General features: G+C 55.2%; 5 protein-coding genes across 5 annotated transcripts; 4 read left to right on the plus strand and 1 right to left on the minus strand.

Moving 5' to 3' along the window:
• Positions 1-3214: 3214 nt before the first annotated feature.
• On the plus strand, positions 3215-4854 carry P884DRAFT_194781 (uncharacterized protein; the record flags this gene model as incomplete). Its single annotated transcript, XM_069437857.1, has 7 exons — positions 3215-3317; positions 3383-3449; positions 3609-3702; positions 3760-3900; positions 3974-4025; positions 4091-4503; positions 4570-4854. The coding sequence occupies 7 exons, from the start codon at positions 3215-3217 to the stop codon at positions 4852-4854; spliced, it is 1155 nt and encodes a 384-aa protein (XP_069299625.1).
• A 1181-nt stretch (positions 4855-6035) lies between these two features.
• Positions 6036-7081, minus strand: P884DRAFT_219212 (signal recognition particle, SRP14 subunit). Its single transcript, XM_069439402.1, has 3 exons — positions 6974-7081; positions 6829-6907; positions 6036-6775 (listed from the first exon to the last, which is right to left on the minus strand). Exons 1-3 carry the CDS (start codon positions 6995-6997, stop codon positions 6486-6488), a joined length of 393 nt encoding a protein of 130 aa, XP_069299626.1. The 5' UTR covers positions 6998-7081; the 3' UTR covers positions 6036-6485.
• A 506-nt stretch (positions 7082-7587) lies between these two features.
• P884DRAFT_256684 (uncharacterized protein) lies at positions 7588-10508 on the plus strand. The gene has a single exon (XM_069441076.1). It carries the CDS (start codon positions 7791-7793, stop codon positions 10386-10388), a length of 2598 nt encoding a protein of 865 aa, XP_069299627.1. The 5' UTR covers positions 7588-7790; the 3' UTR covers positions 10389-10508.
• Positions 10509-11092: 584 nt separating this feature from the next.
• Positions 11093-12880, plus strand: P884DRAFT_297815 (uncharacterized protein; the record flags this gene model as incomplete). The annotated part of the gene is made up of 5 exons (XM_069444548.1): positions 11093-11151; positions 11213-11268; positions 11327-11406; positions 11482-12186; positions 12263-12880. 5 exons carry the CDS (start codon positions 11093-11095, stop codon positions 12878-12880), a joined length of 1518 nt encoding a protein of 505 aa, XP_069299628.1.
• Positions 12881-13530: 650 nt separating this feature from the next.
• P884DRAFT_256686 (fatty acid delta-6 desaturase) lies at positions 13531-16007 on the plus strand. The gene is made up of 2 exons (XM_069441077.1): positions 13531-14201; positions 14285-16007. The coding sequence occupies exons 1-2, from the start codon at positions 13969-13971 to the stop codon at positions 15903-15905; spliced, it is 1854 nt and encodes a 617-aa protein (XP_069299629.1). The 5' UTR covers positions 13531-13968; the 3' UTR covers positions 15906-16007.
• The last annotated feature ends 3728 nt before the right edge of the window (positions 16008-19735 follow it).

Here is a 19735-nt window from a genome sequence, read left to right on the forward strand (position 1 = left end):
GGCTAGGGGAACCAAGCCGGGCGCCTCGCGCCCCCGCGTTGCCCACGTTCAATGCAGAAACGGTAAGTTGCTTTGTTGTAAATGGATAATATCCGCCCGGACATCGAGCATGAAAGCCAATCACGGTCATTGCCATCTGGGGGCTGAACAGCGTGAGCAACGGATTGGCCGTCATTATTTGCGTGTTACAATTCCTTCGTCTGAGAAGCATGATTCAGGAGTGAATTAACATATCTTAATACCTGTGTACTGTATGTCTGTGTATCTGTTTAATAGAGCAGGCCATCACCGATCTTTGCCGCCTAGCCGAGCTCACAGGGCCCCCATCTGTGCCTTCAACAGGGCTGTCGGATTTGTCCCATCACACTGCAGGATGGGGCAACTTGGGCAGAGCTATTGTGGGGACTTTTCGATGTGTCCCTACGGATCACTTTCAGATGGGCGTGCTACCGTGTAACCAAGTACATATATTCCGTATACGTATAGTAATCAATCCGTACACGGAGTGTTGCGGTAACACCCCGGTTCTTAGCAGGTCCCAAAGAATACGGAGACATCACAACGCAGATCATTGAGTCTTGGGCAAGTGTTTATAGATGCGGCCTGATGAAAACGGCAGGCTATACATTGAACGCTAAGAGACGCAAAGTCCGATTCTGCTTAATCATTAGCAGCAGGAATATTTGACCAAGATGCCGCATCGAGAGCGTTCACGTAGCCGAACGCTGTTCGAACTCTCCTATACACTGATTTATATATACCAAAGAGTACGTAGTACAGGCCCCAGGGCCTCGTACTACAGTGCCGACGAATTAAGTACCTAGTACTCCGTAGTTATAAGTCTTCCCCTCCCTTCCCTTCCTCTTCCTTTCCCAAAATAAAGAAGAGACAAGAAAGTCGTTTAACTAATAAATAAACAGCTAATTATGCCTAAGGAGATTACGGGAGCGCAAAGTCGAAACGCTCTCTTCCCACTATAAGCATTCTACAGTCTTATGATAGCAGTTTAAAATCAATTTTAGAATGCAGATTGATCTTGCTCCATTCTCACCATATCTAATACCCCTTCGCAGTGTTATAAAATCATTGGGTTCCGTTCTGGTCTCCGTTTCCCACATGGAGGCCTGGCGGTCATGGTCCATGCTTTCAGCGGTTAATTCCGTTTGCTCTGGCCAATTGGTTTTGCCGACCCCGTGAAAAGATCCGCCGTCAGGTCACCAAGCCCCCAGCCCACACACTCGTGTGCTTCCCTATCATACTGCGTAGACAAACCAACCTGGAACCGTTCACGTCTCAATCCCGCGGTACCATTCGTGGCAGTCTGCGCCTCCTTTGCCAAGGAACCCCACAAAAAGACAGTCGCACCGTTGTGGCGCCTACCTTGTCCAGGTCACTTGTCCCAGACGCGTTCTCCCTGTCATCTTGCCCTGCTCACCCTTGCTCAATTACTCTGACCTTGGTCCCACGAACCGTATTGGCCTTTGCCCGTGGTCAGACAGCGCCGCACGGAAATTTCTTGCGCTGCCCTCTCCCTCGCCGTTGCCTTGAGCACTGTGCGCAGTAGGTACTCCCAGTCTGCCTCGTTCGCGGCGTCCCCTTGAACGACCTTTCTGGTTCCACCGCCCTGTCTCGGTCGTGTAGGGCGCCTTCAACCTCCCAGATCCGACTCGAACAGACGCACACCTGCCCAACTTGGCTGGAAACTGACCGAGATCCTAGCTCGCCCGAAGCCGACTTTTGGGTCCGCTCCGCGAACTCCAGTACATACGCAGTACTGCTACGAGCCGCTACCTCAGCTGCTACGGCACCCCCCACCATTCCGAACCGGGAGATATCCAACCAGGAGCACCTGCAGTTAGACGGACGCCCGCCATCAACATCCAATCGTCGCGTCGCCGAAATTTTCGCTCGATCAAGCGGCTAAGCTGCCAAAGAAAAAAAAATTCGATTTCCTCACAGCCATGGGTAAGTACGAAGCCGAATTGCATCCCCCATATCCAAAACACGCTTTGCCCCAAGTCCTTTTCTCCTCTCTACATACTCGCGAACCTCTCTCGCGGCAGTTAATCTTGGGAAAGCCGTTGTCGCGACCAGCCTCCAATGTCTCGATGACGTGTGACTACCGTTTGTAACCCCCCAAGCTTTCCGGTTCGCACTTTGTGTCGATTCACACAGACACACACCACTCCGGCGAGTGGCAGCGCGACTCCGAGGTCCTCTTCTCTTTGTCAAGCCTCGCTCTCCCGTTTACGGAGCGGCGCGCTGCTGCAGTGCCTTGCATTCCCCCTCCTATATGCGACCTACATGTACGAAGTACCTTCGCACAAAGCAGACCCCTTCCCCTCGGCCTTCCTTACCTACCCACCCTGCATGTCTTTCCCATCCCGATCCACACTTGGATTCGTTCACCACTTCCCCCGCCGAAGCAACCCAAGTGCTACGTCCCTCAAATTGCCACTTCTCAATCGCCTCCTCTCCCGCATTACTCTCCTCCAACCTTACACCGGCCCTCCCACCGATTTTTCTTTTCCCCTTCTTTGTTTTCGGTCGTCCCTCTAACATTTCATTTTCCTTTCAGCCGATTCAGGAGACAATTATCGACCGGTGAGTTATTTTCCCCTTTTTTTCTTCGCACTCATCCTGTCACCTTCGCGGGAGGGTCGATTCCATGTCTGCCTCCCGATTCTCACCATCAGCTCGCCGTTCTGGCGATGGATTGCTCCTGCTCATGTGGGCCGTGCTCAACGGCCAAGGATGGCATCGTTCGCCGGGGGGCAATCGGTATCCACATCTCCTCGATCGCATGGGTCGGAGCTTCGATCGCCCATTGTTGGCCCCCGCCATACGCCGCGCGGCCTCATTGACCAGCGAGCTGTCCTAACACACCACCAAGCTCTCCAGGCAGGCAGGGTGTCATACCTATCTTTGCTCTACTTTCTGCCGAATCCCTTTGGAACAGATTTGGACTTTGCGCATCATTCATCTTGCTAACACATGACAGCGTGAAAGGTCGCGTTCGCCTCGTAGGGGACGTTCACGAAGCCCGAATACTCGCCGATCTTATTCGCCGCGTGATCGATCTCGCAGCCAGCCCCGGAGAAGAAGCAGGTCTCCTATGACTGGCCAGGGTGCACCCACTGGAGGAACTGGTTCAGGATACAGTGGAGCGCCCAATCGATCTTACGAGGACCGTTCGGCCCACCGGGAACAAGTCATGAACAATATTCGCGAAACATCGCAGCAGGACCGCCGAGTCTACGTCGGCAACCTGTCGTACGATGTCAAATGGCACCACCTCAAGGATTTCATGAGACAGGGTGGGTTTCGAAGAACGGCCGTCCTGCGCAACACAGCTATGAGTGGCTAACATTGTCCTCCACAGCTGGAGAGGTTCTCTATGCCGACGTGTTGCTTCTTCCTAATGGAATGTCGAAGGTGGGCGCCTATGAGTGACTTGGCTGGTTCTTTTGTGGCTCTTATTCTTCTGGTCCCTTGATGGATGTTGGGTTGACGGGTTGGGACGTTGTCCGCGGTGATTTTAGGGATGCGGGTAAGTTAAACTCGCCACCACTCGACTGTCGACGACAGTCCGCTGACCCGAAGCGCAGAATTGTGGAATATGCCACCAGGGAGCAAGCGCAGCAAGCTGTTGCAACACTCAGCAACCAGAATCTAATGGGCAGATTGATCTACGTCCGAGAGGTGAGGAGCATACTGGCTAAACGGCCTAGTGCGCTCTAGTACGCTAATGCGGAGCAGGATCGCGAGGCCGAGCCCAGATTCGGTCCTCCGGGCGGTATCCCTCGCGGCGGTTTTGGCGGCGGCATGGGCGGTGGTCCGTACGGTGGTTTTAACCCCGGAATGGCTGGCGGCGGCGGCCGCCAGCTTTATGTCTCCAACGTTTGTCGCACCCTTACTTACCTTCTTTCTAGCTCCCTTGGACTGTTGTGTGGTACTGACCAGCCCGAACTAGTTGCCCTTCAACGTGGGTTGGCAGGATCTGAAGGACCTCTTCCGACAGGCCGGTAAGAAGATAGCCAGCGACTTCCCACGTATGGTTCTGTTCTATCAACTAACGGCTCTCTGACAGCTCGTACCGGCGCCGTTATTCGCGCTGATGTCCACATCGGCCCTGATGGCAGACCTAAGGGTTCCGGTATCGTCGTTTTCGAGTCTCCTGACGACGCTCGCAACGCTATCCAACAGTTTAACGGATACGACTGGCAGGGCCGCATCCTCGAGGTTCGTGAAGACCGCTTCGCAGGCCCTGCCATGGGCGCTGGCTATGGCCGTGGCGGCTTTGGCGGACGCGGCGGCTTTGGAGGCGGTTTTGGTCGCGGCGGTTTCGGTCGCGGTGGGTTTGGCTATGGCGCTCGCGGCGGCTATGGCGGGCCCGGTGTCGGTGGTGTCTACGACGCTGCTAACGTCTCGGTTCCCCCTAACCCGTTCACTGATCACGCCACTGGCGGCGGTGAGAAGTCCGACACCATCCACGTCCGCAATGTAAGTTGTTGTCACGTGTTCATAAACCGCATTACGCATAACTTTGGCCTAACCACCTGCCTCTAGCTTCCCTGGTCGACTAGCAACGATGATCTGGTTGAACTGTTCTCTACCATCGGCAAGGTCGAGCAAGCCGAAATCCAGTACGAGCCAAGCGGCCGGTCTCGTGGCAGTGGTGTTGTCCGATTCGACAACGCCGACACCGCAGAGACCGCCATTGCCAAATTCCAGGGATACCAGTACGGCGGTCGCCCTCTAGGCTTGAGCTACGTCAAGTATCTCACGCCGGGAGGCGGTGACAACATGGAAACCGACCCTCACGGCGGCCTCACCCAGGATCAGATCATGTGAACAGGCGGTGATCTGACATCAAGTTGCACGCCATTACACCAGATGCTGAGCACCCTGGCATTGACAGCGGCCAACCGAGGTAGTCGGAAGGCAGGCGGCTGCTTTGCACTCGCAAGCTACTCGTCTCTACAATAACTGTCCGTCCGTTCCGGGAACCTGACGGTCTTTTTCCGGTATCCCGGCATACTCAGGTGTTGATCGCTTACATTTCCTTGCGCTTTTCGGCGTTTCTGATGATTTCCTATTTTTTTATTTTTTTACCGCCTGATACTGCAAGGGACCAGCGGCGCTGCGTCTCCATGATCCGGGGCTGCTCGCCGTACCGGGGCCCTTGCTCGGGCTGCTTGTTTCTCGAGGAGGATAGTTTAGGTCCGCTGAGATGACAAAGGCGCCCCGAAGCGCTTTTCTAGTTCTCGGCGTTCGGCAACTCACCATCGCAAAAGTTCAGGGCAATGTTTCACACGCCGGGGCTCTGCGTCATACTTGGTACCGCAGACAGGGAAGTCGGGGGCTGTTGATCCTAGAATGTATTGTCGAATAAGCATCTGATTCTTCCGTTGACGGCGGCGTTCGAGGACGGGCGTCGGGTACTGGTAGGCGTGTTGCTGGTAATGGTATTGTGGCGCCAGGCTGGCAGACTTCTGGTGAGTCGCATTCGGAGACGCGTAGGGATCAATCTTTCCGGAAAGTGGTATAGGCGTGACTGGTGTTGGCTTCTTGGTATATTTAGACGGCGGTATATTGTGTGGGCACCCGGATACCCTGAGATGATACCCCTGACGATTTGACAGCTTCCTTTGCGACGTCCATCTCGACATGCCGTTGCTGGAAAACGGTGATTGTCAAATACTGGACTTCTACCTACTCTCGGTCCTGCAAATGGTTCCGCGCCTCGAGGTTCGGGATGTTGGCGTCTGATGGATGCCGAGGCCTTGAGATCCTCACGTGTTGGTGGCGTTTAATTTTTTCCAGATAGAAAATGCAGTTTTTATCTAGCAGCATGGTCTAGGAGCTGTCGGCCATCCAAAGTTCGAGATCATGTATGTAACGAGAGAACAAATGGAGTGAACTCTAAACAGCTGGTGAGCTATTGCATGCCAGGTATCACGCTCCCAAAGTCTACAGGTTGAGCGCCGGCGAGCTGCAAAGGTCTATCTCAATGACGCCTCTGTCCCGGCTTGCTCCAGGAAGAAGTCTATGATGCTCGAGACCGACATAGCGCTATTTGCCACGTACGGTGCCATCGGTCTTATATAACCTCGATATTTCCAACACTGGCACGGCTGCCCCATAATCTGAACCTTCCGGCGCTAGAACTCTGCTTCACCACCCTTGCTCTTGGAACAAATGTTCGGGATTCTGGCAGCGGAAATCGAGGGTCGTCCCATCCACCTTCGTTCCGGCCGATCTCTTTATGTCTAGTGAACAGTGACCAACATGAACACTAAACCTCATCTCCATCAAGTTTAGGCGGGGGTCACACCTCCATTCCTCTCGCCGCTACGCCCCAAGAGCACCCCGTCCCTTTCCCCCCTCACCCATTCAAGCGCACACGTTTTGCCATAAAGGTACGTAGCAAACGCCAAGAGGTCTGAACCTTCAATACTAGGCAAGCCCGTGGAGCATGAATCTTAGGTGGCCGTCATGCCCTTCCTCTTCTTCGCCTTTGCCTTTCGCTTGGTACGGTCCCTCGGCTTCAAGGCCGCCATGCCCGCCTTGCAAACCTCAGCATACCGCGAGTAAAACCCCTCCAGCTCGTCAGGCTGCACGACCGTTGACAACTTGACTTTAGCCGCCCTGTCCCCTTTGCCTTTGCCGTTGCTGGCGCGGATAAGAATGGGGAGAGGCTGGGCGGGGTGCAGGTCCGCGAGGGGATTCTCTTCTTGTTCTGAAGGGCTCTTTGACGTTTGGCTGTATGATACTGCCTAGGCGTCAGAAGCTTGGTGGATGATTACGGAGGAAAGCGGTCCTTACGTCGTTTTTGAGTCAAATAAACGGCGCCGTGGCCCTTGGCCTTGCGGGCGTGGAAGATGTCGGCTAATCGGTTGAAGAACTGAAGGGCTGGTTAGCATATGAGTGCATGGCCGATGAAAACACCGTTTGCGGTCATGAAAATTACCTCATCGTGTGTTAAGTGGCCCATCTTGTCGTTAGTTATGTCTTCAATTGTCAATGTTATGATTGATACATGGGGAGTTCGAGTGAAGTAACGTCGCACCCCACCTAGACGGGTAGCTTGCGGGAGAACCCACTAACCATGGGCAACTCCAGGGCGGACAAGCTGTGTGTGGGTATCATACATCAGGTACATACATAATGTAATCCGTACAGGGGCGAAGTACTTCATCCATACCATCCACCAATTTTGCGATTGGCGCGAACTGTTGGTGTCGAGGGGTAAAGTGCTGCAATTTCTGAATGGTTACAATTTCGTAAGCGGATTATTTTTAATTTTAACTCATTTTAAGTGTATTGAGACAGAGAAACTTGCTCAAGTCACTGTGACTGTCTTCTTAGAGTTTGCACTATACATACTTGTGAAACAGTACGTAACACATACGTGTTACCTTACATACGAAGATGAGCGTTCCGTACGGTATGCACCTGGAAGTGTACGCCGTAGGGTGCGGAAATTTCCACGCCAGGCAGGTAACGTTAAGTCAATCCCCACAGCAAACTATCGATAAGAAAAGTTCAGGCTCCAGAACGTTTCCCAAGGGACCGATCGATGATTGACCACGAAAATGGTCAAGGACACAGTGGTCCGCACCCATATAAATCTCGCTTCTCTGTTCAATACATACAGAGATTGAGTTAAGACAATGCCCCTGCCAGCAATAAAACGACCAACGCTCCCGGCCCACCTCCTAAAGGAGCTCGGTGCCTCAGGTGAGTGAGGCCATCTTGGGCGATACCGTACTGGGCATTATACTCAAATGTCTACAGCTCCGAGACCTGGGCAGAAGCGCGGAGCCCGGAGAGTGAGTGTGACGTCAAGAAAAGAGCGCCGCAAGGCCGAGAGACAGCAATCGCGAGCCCATCGAACTGCAGCTGGCCGAAATCCGCGCCCCGAGCGGGCGGCTTCCAATCGCAGCACCAATGCTTCGCATCGAGCGCAGAATGCCGGATATGGGAACACAGTTGCTGGCGGCGGGATCCCAAAAGATACCATGAAACAGCGGCGTCCAGACTTAGGGGAGGATGGGGAGGACATTGGAGATACTGACGACTCTCACGACTCTGACGACGATGCCCTTCTTTCTGACGGTTTGCTTGATGAGGGGTCCGAAATTAACGACGAAGATGCGGATGAAACTGGAGACGACGAGTATGAGGAAGATGTCGATGATTTACCGCCACAGCGGAAGCTGTCGAGGGCGGTGAAAGAAAAACTCGCACAAGATGACGCGGAAATTGCGGAGTTGGAAAGAAAGCTTGGCTTGAAGAATCGAAAGACCCTGCCAAAGTCCTTTAAGGAGGACGGCTTGGGAGATCTGCTGGAAGGGCTGAGCAGCGGATTCAGCGAGGAGAAGCAAGAGAAGCGCAAGCGCAAGGCAGAGGCGGATGATTGGTTGGCTCAGAAACGGAGAAAGGCCGAAGCAGCGGCAGCCGCACAAAGCAAACCGCAATCTGACTGGGACGAGGACGAGGACGAGGACGAGGAGCAGTTTGATGAATATTTGGATGGCTTGGATGATGAGGGGTTCGAGGGCGCTGATTCCGGCCAGGAAGACCAGGGTGCGAGCGAGGACGATTTTGAAGGCTTCGATTCCGAGAACGAAGAGACCGCAGAGAAGCCAGAGAAACGAGTCCGCGAAAATCCCTATGTCGCGCCGACGACAGGTCAGCCGGTGAAATACGTGCCTCCGTCATTACGCAAAGAATCCGGGTCGGAGACCGAAGTGGCCGCGCGAATTCGTCGACAGACTCAAGGCCTTGTCAACAGGATAACAGAGTCCAACCTGCTGACCATTATCACGGAGGTCGAAAAGCTTTACAGAGAGCACCCCCGGCAACACGTCACTTCTTCCCTGGTGGACCTGCTGTTGATTCAGGTTTGCGAACCAACGAGCTTACCAGACACGCTCCTGATTCTCTCTGCCGGCTTCGCCACAGCCGCCTATATGGTACTTGGGACGGACTTCGGGGGACAGCTGATACAGGATATGGTGCAAGGTTTCGATAAGTACTACGAGGAGGCTAAGCTGGCTGTTCTAGAGCGACCAGACGTGCCAAAGCAGACGTCGAACCTCATCACTTTCATGTCGGAACTTTACACGTTCCAGCTCATCGGGCCCAATCTGATATTCGACTACATTCGGATGCTCCTGGAGAATCTCTCGGAGCTCAATGCTGAGCTGTTGCTCAGGATTGTCCGCATGTGTGGTCCTACACTCCGACAAGACGACCCTATGGCGCTCAAGGATATCGTCTCCCTCATTCCACCAGCGGTGGCAAAAGCGGGTGAGAAGAATCTGACGGTCAGGACGAAGTTCATGATTGATACTATCACCGATTTAAAGAACAACAAGATGAAAGCTGGAGTGGGCGCGACGGCGGTTATCTCGGAGCATATCACGCGGATGAAGAAGCTGCTTGGCCAGCTTAAATCGAGAAAGGTCAAGACCACCGAGCCTATGCGGGTGGGTCTCAAGGATATCCGCGATGCTGATACGAAGGGCAAATGGTGGCTTGTCGGCGCTAGCTGGGCTGGCCGGTCGGGGGACCCGAAAGGTGACCAGAAGGCCAGGAACGTGGAGGAAGCCGATAGCGAGGACGATAGAGTCCTTCTCGACGACGTTGAGCAAGGCCCAGATCTGGGTGAGCTAGCCAGGGAGCAGGGCATGAACACCGAGGTGCGACGTGCCATATTCGTCTCCATCATGTCAGCCCTGGATTACCAGGACGCTTACTTCCGCATTCTCAAATTACGGCTCAACAAGGAGCGCCAGCGCGAGATCCCGAACGTCATCATCCGGTGTGTTGGTGCAGAGCAGCACTATAACCCTTACTACACTCTGGTCGCCAAGCGCCTCTGCGCGGAGCAGCGCGAGGTCAGGTGGGCGTTCCAAGCCAGCCTCTGGAAGATGTTTGGCAGGATGGGGGAGACCGGCTTTGGAGACGACGAAGCAGAAGACGAGGAGGACGACGAGCTTATGGATTTGAGGCGCATTGTAAACACGGCCAAAATGTTTGGTGCCCTCATCTCCAGCAGCAGTCTTGGGGTGACTGTGCTAAAACGCCTCAACCTTCTCTACCTTCAGAAGAAGACGCGCGACTTTGTCGAGATTATGCTCGTCAATGTGCTTCTCGAGTGCCAGACCAGCGATAACCCCGGGGAGACCATCGCGAAAGTGTTTGGCGGGGTTCAGGCGACTCCTGACCTGGCCAGAGGACTGCAGTACTTTTTCAAGAAGGTCGTTCGAAAGTCTGATCTAGCTGGCGGCAAGAAGAATACGAAACTTTTAAAGGAAGCCTGCAAGATGGCAGAGGCGGTCGTTCAGGCGGCACTGGCCAGCGGCGAGGACCAATAAGCTCTCTGAGTTGTTAGGATGAAGAAATCTTCAGTGTTTGAATCCGCTGTTTTTGGGTGTCCGTCTACAGTACAGTACATACATGACGGCTTCACATATTCAAGATACCCATATACTCGGTTTGTCACTCGGTGTGCTGGTTTTCACATTGGGCTCTTGAGTCACTACAATTAGTCAAAATATATGCTTTTCCGCAGTAGAACTATCGAGATGCTTCGTTGTTCTAACGGGTGTCTTTCCACCACCCGAGTCTCTTGAGCGGCGAAGCTTCCAGGCTTTGTACGGACGCAGAGGATTCAAGTTGCCCGGAAATTTGCCAAGACCTGAATGTAGAAGTGCGGGATTTGGCGGCTTAACCCGGAGCTGGACGCTGCCAAATGAATGGTAGATCGCTCGGGATTCAGGCGGGAACCAGAAATTTAGCGAAGTAACAGCGAGCAAGCAACCCTGGGCCAATCCCAGGCCGACGCTGGGCCCGGCCATGCCTGGGAAAGCTCATCCGACAGGCGGGCGGCTGGACGGATTGAATGGGGACATTTTTTCGACGCTGGACGCAGCTCCTCCGATCCCCAACAAACTTACGTGACGCACCTGCCATCACACATCTCGTTCCCGACCTGCACATCTTTGTCGTGGAACGTTTTTGCGGGCCTTTTAAAGTCTTGAATTTCTTTCTGATTGTCGGTCGAGTGCACACATCCAAAATGCTGTCGCAGAGATTAATAGGCCGCACTGCGGTCAAGTCCGCGTTCAAACCGTCAGGGTACGACTTCGGCTCCATCGGCGCGGAAAAATGACTCTCGTTACTGACTCTGTTGTCCAAGGCTGCCATCCATTGTTGGCGCGTCAAGGTGGAGGCGGACATATGCCACCGAGGCTGGTTAGTAGTCGCGAAAGATGACGGACATGGGCCTTTGGTGGCTGACTGTGTGTTACAGAAACGAGGGATCTCGTCATCATCGGCGGCGGCGTCGCCGGCTACGTCGCCGCCATCAAGGCTGGCCAGGAGGGCATGAAGGTAAAAGAGCCTAACCCGTGGCGTTTTAAGTTATCGACGCTCGCCAATGGCTGACCTTGTCTTGCAAACAACCAGGTTACATGTATTGAGAAGCGCGGAACCCTCGGCGGTACCTGCCTCAACGTGGGCTGCATCCCATCAAAATCGCTCCTTAACAATTCGCACTTGTACCACCAGATTCTCCACGACTCGAAGCATCGCGGCATCGAGGTCGGCGACGTCAAGCTCAACCTGAAGCAGCTGATGAAGGCGAAGGAGCAGTCAGTCGCAGGCCTGACCAAGGGTGTCGAGTTCCTCTTCAAGAAGAACGGCGTCGAGTACCTGAAGGGTACGGGGTCGTTCCAGGATGAGCACACGATCAAGGTTCAGCTCAACGATGGCGGCGAGACGAGCGTGACGGGCAAAAACATTCTTATCGCGACCGGTAGCGAGGCTACCCCCTTCCCCGGCCTCGAGATTGACGAGAAGAGGGTGATTACCAGCACCGGTGCCATTGCCCTTGAGGAGGTTCCCAAGAAGTTGGCGGTCATTGGCGGCGGCATCATTGGTCTCGAGATGGCGTCTGTGTGGTCTCGCCTCGGATCTGAGGTCACCGTGGTTGAGTTCCTCGATCAGATTGGCGGTCCCGGCATGGACTCCGAGATTGCGAAGAGCATCCAGAAGATCCTGAAGAAGCAGGGCATCAACTTCAAGACGGGCACCAAGGTTGTCAATGGCGAGAAGAGCAGCGAAGGCGTTAAGCTGAATATCGATTCAGCCAAGGGTGGCAAGCCGGAGACGGTGGGTTTGGATGCGCGCCCCTTCTCGTGACGGGGATTTTTTTTGGAGGGAATCCTGCTGATGTTCGTTATCATAGCTCGACGCTGACGTTGTCCTGGTCGCGATCGGCCGTCGCCCGTATACCCAAGGGCTTGGCTTGGAGAACATTGGCCTTGAGCTCGACGAGCGCGGCCGTGTGATCATCGACTCGGAGTACCGCACCAAGATCCCACACATCCGCTGCGTCGGCGACGTCACCTTCGGCCCCATGCTCGCGCACAAGGCTGAAGAGGAAGCTGTTGCTGCCGTCGAGTACATCAAGAAGGGCTACGGGCACGTCAACTACGGCTGCATCCCATCCGTCATGTACACCTTCCCCGAGGTCGCGTGGGTTGGCCAGTCGGAGCAGGACCTCAAGAAGGCGGGCGTCAACTACCGCGTCGGTACCTTCCCCTTCAGTGCCAACTCGCGCGCCAAGACCAACCTGGACACGGAAGGCATGGTCAAGATGCTTGCCGATGCTGAGACGGACCGGCTGCTTGGCATCCATATCATCGGCCCCAATGCCGGCGAGATGATTGCCGAAGGTACGCTGGCGCTCGAGTACGGCGCGTCGAGCGAGGATATCGCGCGCACTTGCCACGCGCACCCCACCCTCGCCGAGGCTTTCAAGGAGGCGGCCATGGCGACGTACTCAAAGCCGATCCATTTCTAAGCTGAGTGGGCTGCTTTGGAGGTATGAGGCATGGCGTTTTTTTGAATCCCCTGTACTTTAGCTTGTTCTCGGTTCAAGGCATCATAGGTAAACGAATCTCGTCAAACCACAGGCAGTGAATGCTGGAAGCTTAATCTACAAGGAATAGGCCGAACAGCGCTTGCCTTTTACCCTTGCCTTGCCTCATCTTACGTTCTGGTATGGAGATGGTTTTATATATATATATATATATATATGGGTGGACGGAAACGAGTTGAGACATGTAGAAGTTTCGTTAAGATGATAGAGATTTTTGGTTATTCTACGCAAAATACCAGGTGTCGGTACTGGGTCTCGGTCCAGCGGTGATTTTCGGGAGCGCTCCAGCAAGAAACGACTTCTGAATCGCAATCATACGGTTCGTTTGTGCAACCGAGCAGGGCGAAGTAGTCCACATCAACACTGCGTGTCAGCCGGAGCCAAGGGTCAACAAGAAAGCCGTCCCCCTACACTATATAGTCCGTAGTGTACCCTACAACCCCCCCCCCCCCCCCAAAAAAAAAGGGTTCTCTCCCATCCCATTCTTCATGTGTACGCAGTGGCGAGTTGAAGTGTGTATATCGTATTCAGCACATGTCCTTTTTATGGACGAAGTACGCGTTTGTACGAAGCACACAGAGCTGGTTGTGGTTGGCGGTGGAGTTGTCGATCGTACCACCAGGCAGGGTTCTCCTCCCGGTTGTGGGTCAACAGCGACGGCCTACGCCGTATGGTGCTTCGCTCATTTCAGAGCCTTTGCTTGGCTCCGCAAAACGACATGACACGGTGTATTCCGAAAGTACGTTTGCTTGATCCGAATTGCCAGGACCAACCGTCTTGAGTAAGGAGCTGGAAATTGGAGCCGCGGCCGGGAAAGCCGAAGCTCAAACGGCTACTTACTCTGTACCCAGCCCAGATTCGTTCGGCGTGCTCGGCTTTGTTTCCATCCGCCGTGACGAACGGGGCGGTCGCAGCGCTCTCTCTTCCCCTTCGGGACCCAATCGCTCTCGACTTTTAAACTTCTCGAATTGCTCATATCGGCCTGTGTCGAGGCGTGCAACAGTCACCAAATGGCTGGTTCCGAAGCTTCTTCGGCAGTGCCGGGAGCTCCGCATCATGGTGAGAAGCGCTCATACCCGGTGTTAACACGCCGGGAGATTGAAGCACGGATTGCCGAGGGGAGGTACATCTTCATCCTGGACCAGTATGTGATCAAGGCCGACGCCTGGCTCAAGTATCACCCGGGAGGCGAAAAGGCTATCATGCACGTGGTGGGCAAGGATGCCACGGATGAGGTGAACGGGTGAGTGGTTTGCTCCCGAGACCCCCGTGCATCCAGGCGGTCGAAGCCCGGCTCGGTAGGTTGCTGACCCGACATGCACGCAGCCTACATTCGCCCGAGGCCCGCCGCATGATGGACAAGTACCGCATAGGCAGGATCGAGGGCCGTTGGAAGAACTTCCTCCCGCCGATCCAGGGCGGCAAGTTCAGACCCAGGATTAATGACGGGGAAGAGGAGCAAGAAGATGAGTACGATGGCAGCCTCGTCATTCAGCAGCAGCAGCAGCAGCAACAACAACACCGACAAGGACAACAAAAACGACAACAACTAACCCCGCGGGACGGCACGTCGTCTTCGTCGCCGTCCTCGTCGAGCGGTGCTAGCTCTCGCTCGCCCTCGCCGACCTTCGACAGCGAGGAAGCCGCGCCCGGCCTTGGCCTTCGCAGGCGCAAGCCGGAACTTGGGAGGTCAGACTCGGTAACGTCCCTGTCGTCCGTCGACAATGGCGGCGAGGAAGGTGAGGCCGCCACGCCGAAATCTTTCGATGGCATGGCGCATCTGGATGCTCTCACCCGGAAGGAGATCAAGCTTGACCTGGCCAAGTACCCATCGGTCGAGCCTGAGACGCAGGACGCCATTGTGGAAAAATACCGGCGCCTGCACGAGCGCATCAAGGCCGAAGGCCTCTACGAATGCAACTACCGAGCCTACGCCATCGAGGCGTCGCGGTACACGCTCCTGTTCGGCCTCATGCTGGTCTGCCTGCGGTGGAAGTGGTACGTGGCCAGCGCCTTCTTCTGCGGCTGTTTCTGGCACCAGCTGGTCTTCACGGCGCACGACGCGGGTCACATGGGCATCACGCACAACTTCCAGGTCGACACGGTGATCGGCATCCTCGTCGCCGACTTCCTCGGCGGCCTCTCGCTCGGCTGGTGGAAGCACAACCACAACGTGCACCACATCGTCACCAACGCGCCCGAGCACGACCCGGACATCGAGCACCTGCCCTTCCTGGCCATCTCGCACCGCTTCCTGGGCTCGCTGCGGTCGACCTACTACGAGCACGTCATGCGCTACGACGCCGTCGCCAAGGTCATGATCTCCCTCCAGCACCGCCTCTACTACGTCATCCTGCTCTTTGGCCGCTTCAACCTCTACCGCCTCTCGTGGATGCACCTGCTGGCCGGCAAGGGCCCGCGCAAGGGGCCCGCGGCCTGGCACCGCTGGCTCGAGCTGGCCGGGCAGGTCTTCTTCTGGGCCTGGTACGGCTACGGGATCGTCTACCGCAGCATCGACACCAACTGGCACCGCTTCCTGTTTGTGCTGGTCAGCCACTGGGTGACGACCCCGGTCCACGTCCAGATCACCCTGTCGCACTTTGCCATGAGCACGGCCGACCTGGGCGCGGCCGAGTCGTTCCCGCAAAAGATGCTGCGCACCACCATGGACGTCGACTGTCCCGCCTGGCTCGACTTCTTCCACGGGGGCCTGCAGTTCCAGGCCATCCACCACCTCTTCCCCCGCATCCCGAGGCACAACCTGCGGAGGGCCCAGAAGCTGGTGCAGGAGTTCTGCGACGAGGTCGGCATCCCCTACGCGCTCTATGGCTTCGTGGACGGGAACAAGCAGGTCATCGGCCGCCTGGCCCATGTCGCCAGGCAGGCCGCCATCCTGTCCAAGTGTCAGAGCGTGTTGGCCTCGGGCGAGCTGGGCCATCATCATTGAGGTGTTTTTTTTTTCAATGTCAAGACCATGTTATGTTCAAGAGGGGAGTTGAAGGGGAGGAGGTGAGGAGGGAAAAGAAGGGAAGGGAAGGTGAAAGGAGACGAAGAAGGAGAAGGGGAAGGGGGGGGGGAGGGAAGTCAGATGGCAGCTTGGGTTTGTATTTTTTTTTTTGTTCTGCGGGATCGGGCACGTAACTAATGTATGGGTGAAAATAAAGTAGGTAATTGATATTGCGTTTCAACATTGACCTGCCGTCGTCTCTCTGTCACAATGTCCCATCCTGCCTCATCTGGAGCCAGAATCACGTGGGTAGAACTGTTTTTGGGCTCACGTCCTTTGTCTTTTATTTATTTATTTATTTGTATTACTATTATTTTGGATGTACGCGCTTGCGTTGTTCGCCTGGCTGGTTTGCTACGTCGCTGTCGAAAGAGAGACAACACGGAAGTCGCCGTTCCAACCCATCAGTGCTATTCTGTCGCCGCGGAGGCAGGAGGCCAAAGTCTTGTTCCCGCCAGACCGGTCCATGTTTGGAACTCATGAAGCCGACGGGTCCTCGAGGCACTCGGACCCGTGTTATGTATCTCTCTCTCTCTCTCTCTCTCTCGGTGGGTGTGTTTGTGAGAGCGTGTCAATGTTGCGTGTGAAGAGTACCCGTTCCCGGCTGGCACGACCCCAGGCGGGAACCGGCAGGTGTGCCGAGACCCTGGATCATGTCCCGTCGTTGTCGCGTGCAGCGTGCTCTCGCCGACCGGTGGATGGTCGGGTCCTGCGATCTGTGAACCCATGAATCTCCTGACCCGTTGTCTAAGTCCTGGACTTGCCACTCAGCGTTTGCCTGGAAGATGACTCAAACAGGGGCCATCGAGCTGTATGTATGTTAGATTTATTTATAGAGGCTTGCGGTGGAGAGATCGAGGGGGCACTTATGTAGTGTGTTCTGTGCAAATCTCCCCCCTCCACTAACCCTAATTCCCCTCGTAGCCCTATTTTCCCTCCTTATGCTCCTCCGCCTTGCCGGGAGATTGAGTTGCCATAAAGACGTGTTTCGTACGTGAATAGTTGCACGATACAATCCAAGCGGCTACAGGGTTTCCTGGCCCCAGTCTGCGCCTGACGGTACGGCATGTACGACGCCGATCTGTGTTTGCACCCTTGGGCCGTCGGCATCAGCAGCGGCCAACTACAGATGGACCCGGTCAGGTGTTTGCCAGCACTAGGGAGCGGCCTCATCATGGATGAGGCTCGAGCCAGAGTACTCAACTACTCGGTAACATCTTCCTCCCTTTCCTCTACTCCGTAAACCCCATCTGCGGTTGACCTTGGAGACGGCCCATGGACGAACGCAAGGACTGATCGACGGCAGCATTTCTTTTCCTTTAACTACTAGCCAAAATTACGTCCCCGAGTCAGCACGCTACTCTGGTTGATGAGTAGTTCCCATCTGGTTATGTACCCACGGTGGGTTTTGGCACACTCTATTAATAAAAAAGCAGTAACAAATCCTGGAGAACGGAGTGAGGATCTGAGCCAACGTGCTCTCAATTCCCCCACCCTCTCACTTTTAAGCTTTCAACAGAGGAGTCGCACCCGGTGTTTGTGCAGGGATATCCTCTCCCAAGCCTTCGAACGAGGGTACACAGATTAAATGTGACCGTTCTTGCATAAGAGGACAGGTAGGTGAGACGGAAGGGAGAGATGCCACCGGAGAGGAGAAGAGAGGGGGAGGAGGGGTAAGGGGGTAGAGGCGGGAGGGTGGTGGTTTGGTTTTGGTGAAGAGTAAACCCGTCAGAGTAGTCCACTCCGAGCGTGGACAGACGCTAGCAGCCGTGGGTTGGCTGGAGCTGTGTGCAGCAACACGGCCTTCCACATTCACATCCAGTGGTCATTGCCCTGGTGTCATTTTGCATACCCGCCCATTCCTGTTTCGTCCTGGAGGCGTGGCCTGTGGTTGGGCCCCCAACAGGTTCCCTTCCTGTAACGGGCGTTTGCCGCGGGTGTAAAATGGGGGAAGAGGAGGCCAGGGAAGTCCTTAAGAGCTCAGGAGAAGAACGCGGTGGCAGTGGCCATCTGTGAGGTGAGGCGGGCAGACAGACGTATATATGGCCCTCGTCCTCAACGTGTTGGCGTACGGTTCCCATCTTGCTGGCACACCCTGCTTCCGACGAAGGCGAACGAGCGAACAACAAATCGGCCGGCATTCTCCCTCTTCCTGTTCTTCGAAGACTCACTGTCTGAGCCACACAAAGCTAGCTCCCTTTTGCGCTCGAATTCATTTCCACCTCCTCCTTTCGAGCCAAGGAACGCCCTTTGCGAGATATCAAATTTCTTTCAACGGCAATGGGAAAGAGCAAGATGGATGATGCCGCTGCCCAGCGGATTTGCCGGGCTCGCGGCGAAAAGGTATGCGGTTGCCCTCCTACCCTTTAGGGTCCGAATGGCCCGGACTCTCTCGCGCTGGCATCTTCCCACGCTCACACCAGCTCGGTTTCGTAGGACGGCTTCTCCAAACGTGCGGCGGAGGCGGCTCGAAGGAATGGGCAGAACAGTCACAACGGCCCGCGTGACTTGTCTTTCACCTCCTTCTCCTCCTCCCCCTCCTCCTCCTGCAGAGGCAGCAGCAGCAGCAGCAGTAGCAGTAGTGGAGGCGAGGGTAAGATTGGTCAGAAGGGTGGCTGAGGCAAGAAGTGAGCGGCGTCGCCAGTGACGGAGTGAGACATGATCACGCGTAAACGCCTGAGAGAGACGTCACTGGTGTTGACGGGTGTGGGGGCCGACAAGGGGGACGCCTTACCTGAAGATGGAGGTCGGCCCTCCTCAATCATCTCTAGTTATAGTTGTCGGATGGCACTGCCTACATGCCTGCGCTCCTTTCCTTTTCCCTGTTGTTAATTCTCATTCTTATCGTTATCTTTACGCTTCCTTCAGTTGTTTCCTTTGCCGAGGGAATGAGGGCTGGGCTAACGGGGGGGGAAGGGGCTGCCGTCTTGTCTCCCCTGGGGCCTTGATGAGTTCGAGTTTGGCAATTGGACCAGAATCTTGCATTGCTGGGCAAGCGGCTCTGGTTTCTGAAGTACCATTGTTCTGTGATGAAACCCATCGTACACTCCCCCTTCTCGCCCCCGCCGTCTCGAGTTGGGTGATATCCTCGCACAGACTGTACCAGGCGCTACTGGGAGGCCAAGAACACCTCGTCAGCAGCAGGTCCACGGCGGCAGCTTATCTGAGGCCTTGGGATACCCCTTATTTATGCGCCGTGTCTTTGGGGGATGCGGAGCACCAGCGAGTCGATGCTTGATGTGGCCTGCATAAGTCATCAATGGTGAAACCGGCGGCGCCGACGCCGGCAGCCGTACGGCCATCCCAATGTTTAGTCATACACAACAATGCTGGAGGACTTGGAAGCGATACTGATTGGTGCAAAAGTCGCCAAGGCAACTAATTTTTGGCAGCTCAGCAGGACAGGGGGTCATCACTCCTCAGGAGGACTTGCAGGCGGCGGCGATGTGTCCTATGCAGCACCGGGTACGTGGGGGGAAATGCCAGCCCGGGTCCAGCTGTGTAAGGAGCTGGAATAAGGTTTACCCCGTTACTCCCATTGTACACAAGGCGTATGCAGCACGTAAGTTTTGAGGGAATTGCTCGACGCCCTGCTGCGTGGGGCGATCTTCAAGAGTCAAGGCCGCCCAACATGCATACCGGTTAGGGTACTCGGGATGCTGATCATCTCAGAACCCGCCAACAAGATCTGTCCGTAATCAAGAGCTTCCATGGCTCGCGAGGTCTTCAACCGCTGTAGTCTAGCAGGATCCCGATCTGTTGCGGGAAGT

The sequence above is a fragment of the Thermothelomyces heterothallicus genome (genome assembly GCF_042370625.1).
Source record: "Thermothelomyces heterothallicus CBS 202.75 unplaced genomic scaffold P884_scaffold_5, whole genome shotgun sequence".
NCBI lineage: Eukaryota > Fungi > Ascomycota > Sordariomycetes > Sordariales > Chaetomiaceae > Thermothelomyces > Thermothelomyces heterothallicus.

What these genes read in the sequence shown, in the direction of transcription:
- P884DRAFT_219212 (XM_069439402.1), bottom strand. Translation starts at nt 6,997, where the DNA reads ATGGGCCACTTAACACACGATGAG. An exon ending in GCCACTTAACACACGATGAG is followed by an intron (nt 6,908 to 6,973) that starts GTAATTTTCATG and finishes CCAGCCCTTCAG; the next exon opens with TTCTTCAACCGATTAGCCGA. An exon ending in TTATTTGACTCAAAAACGAC is followed by an intron (nt 6,776 to 6,828) that starts GTAAGGACCGCT and finishes ACGCCTAGGCAG; the next exon opens with TATCATACAGCCAAACGTCA.
- P884DRAFT_256684 (XM_069441076.1), top strand. Translation starts at nt 7,791, where the DNA reads ATGTCTACAGCTCCGAGACCTGGGCAGAAGCGCGGAGCCCGGAGAGTG.
- P884DRAFT_256686 (XM_069441077.1), top strand. Translation starts at nt 13,969, where the DNA reads ATGGCTGGTTCCGAAGCTTCTTCGGCAGTGCCGGGAGCTCCGCATCAT. An exon ending in GCCACGGATGAGGTGAACGG is followed by an intron (nt 14,202 to 14,284) that starts GTGAGTGGTTTG and finishes ACATGCACGCAG; the next exon opens with CCTACATTCGCCCGAGGCCC.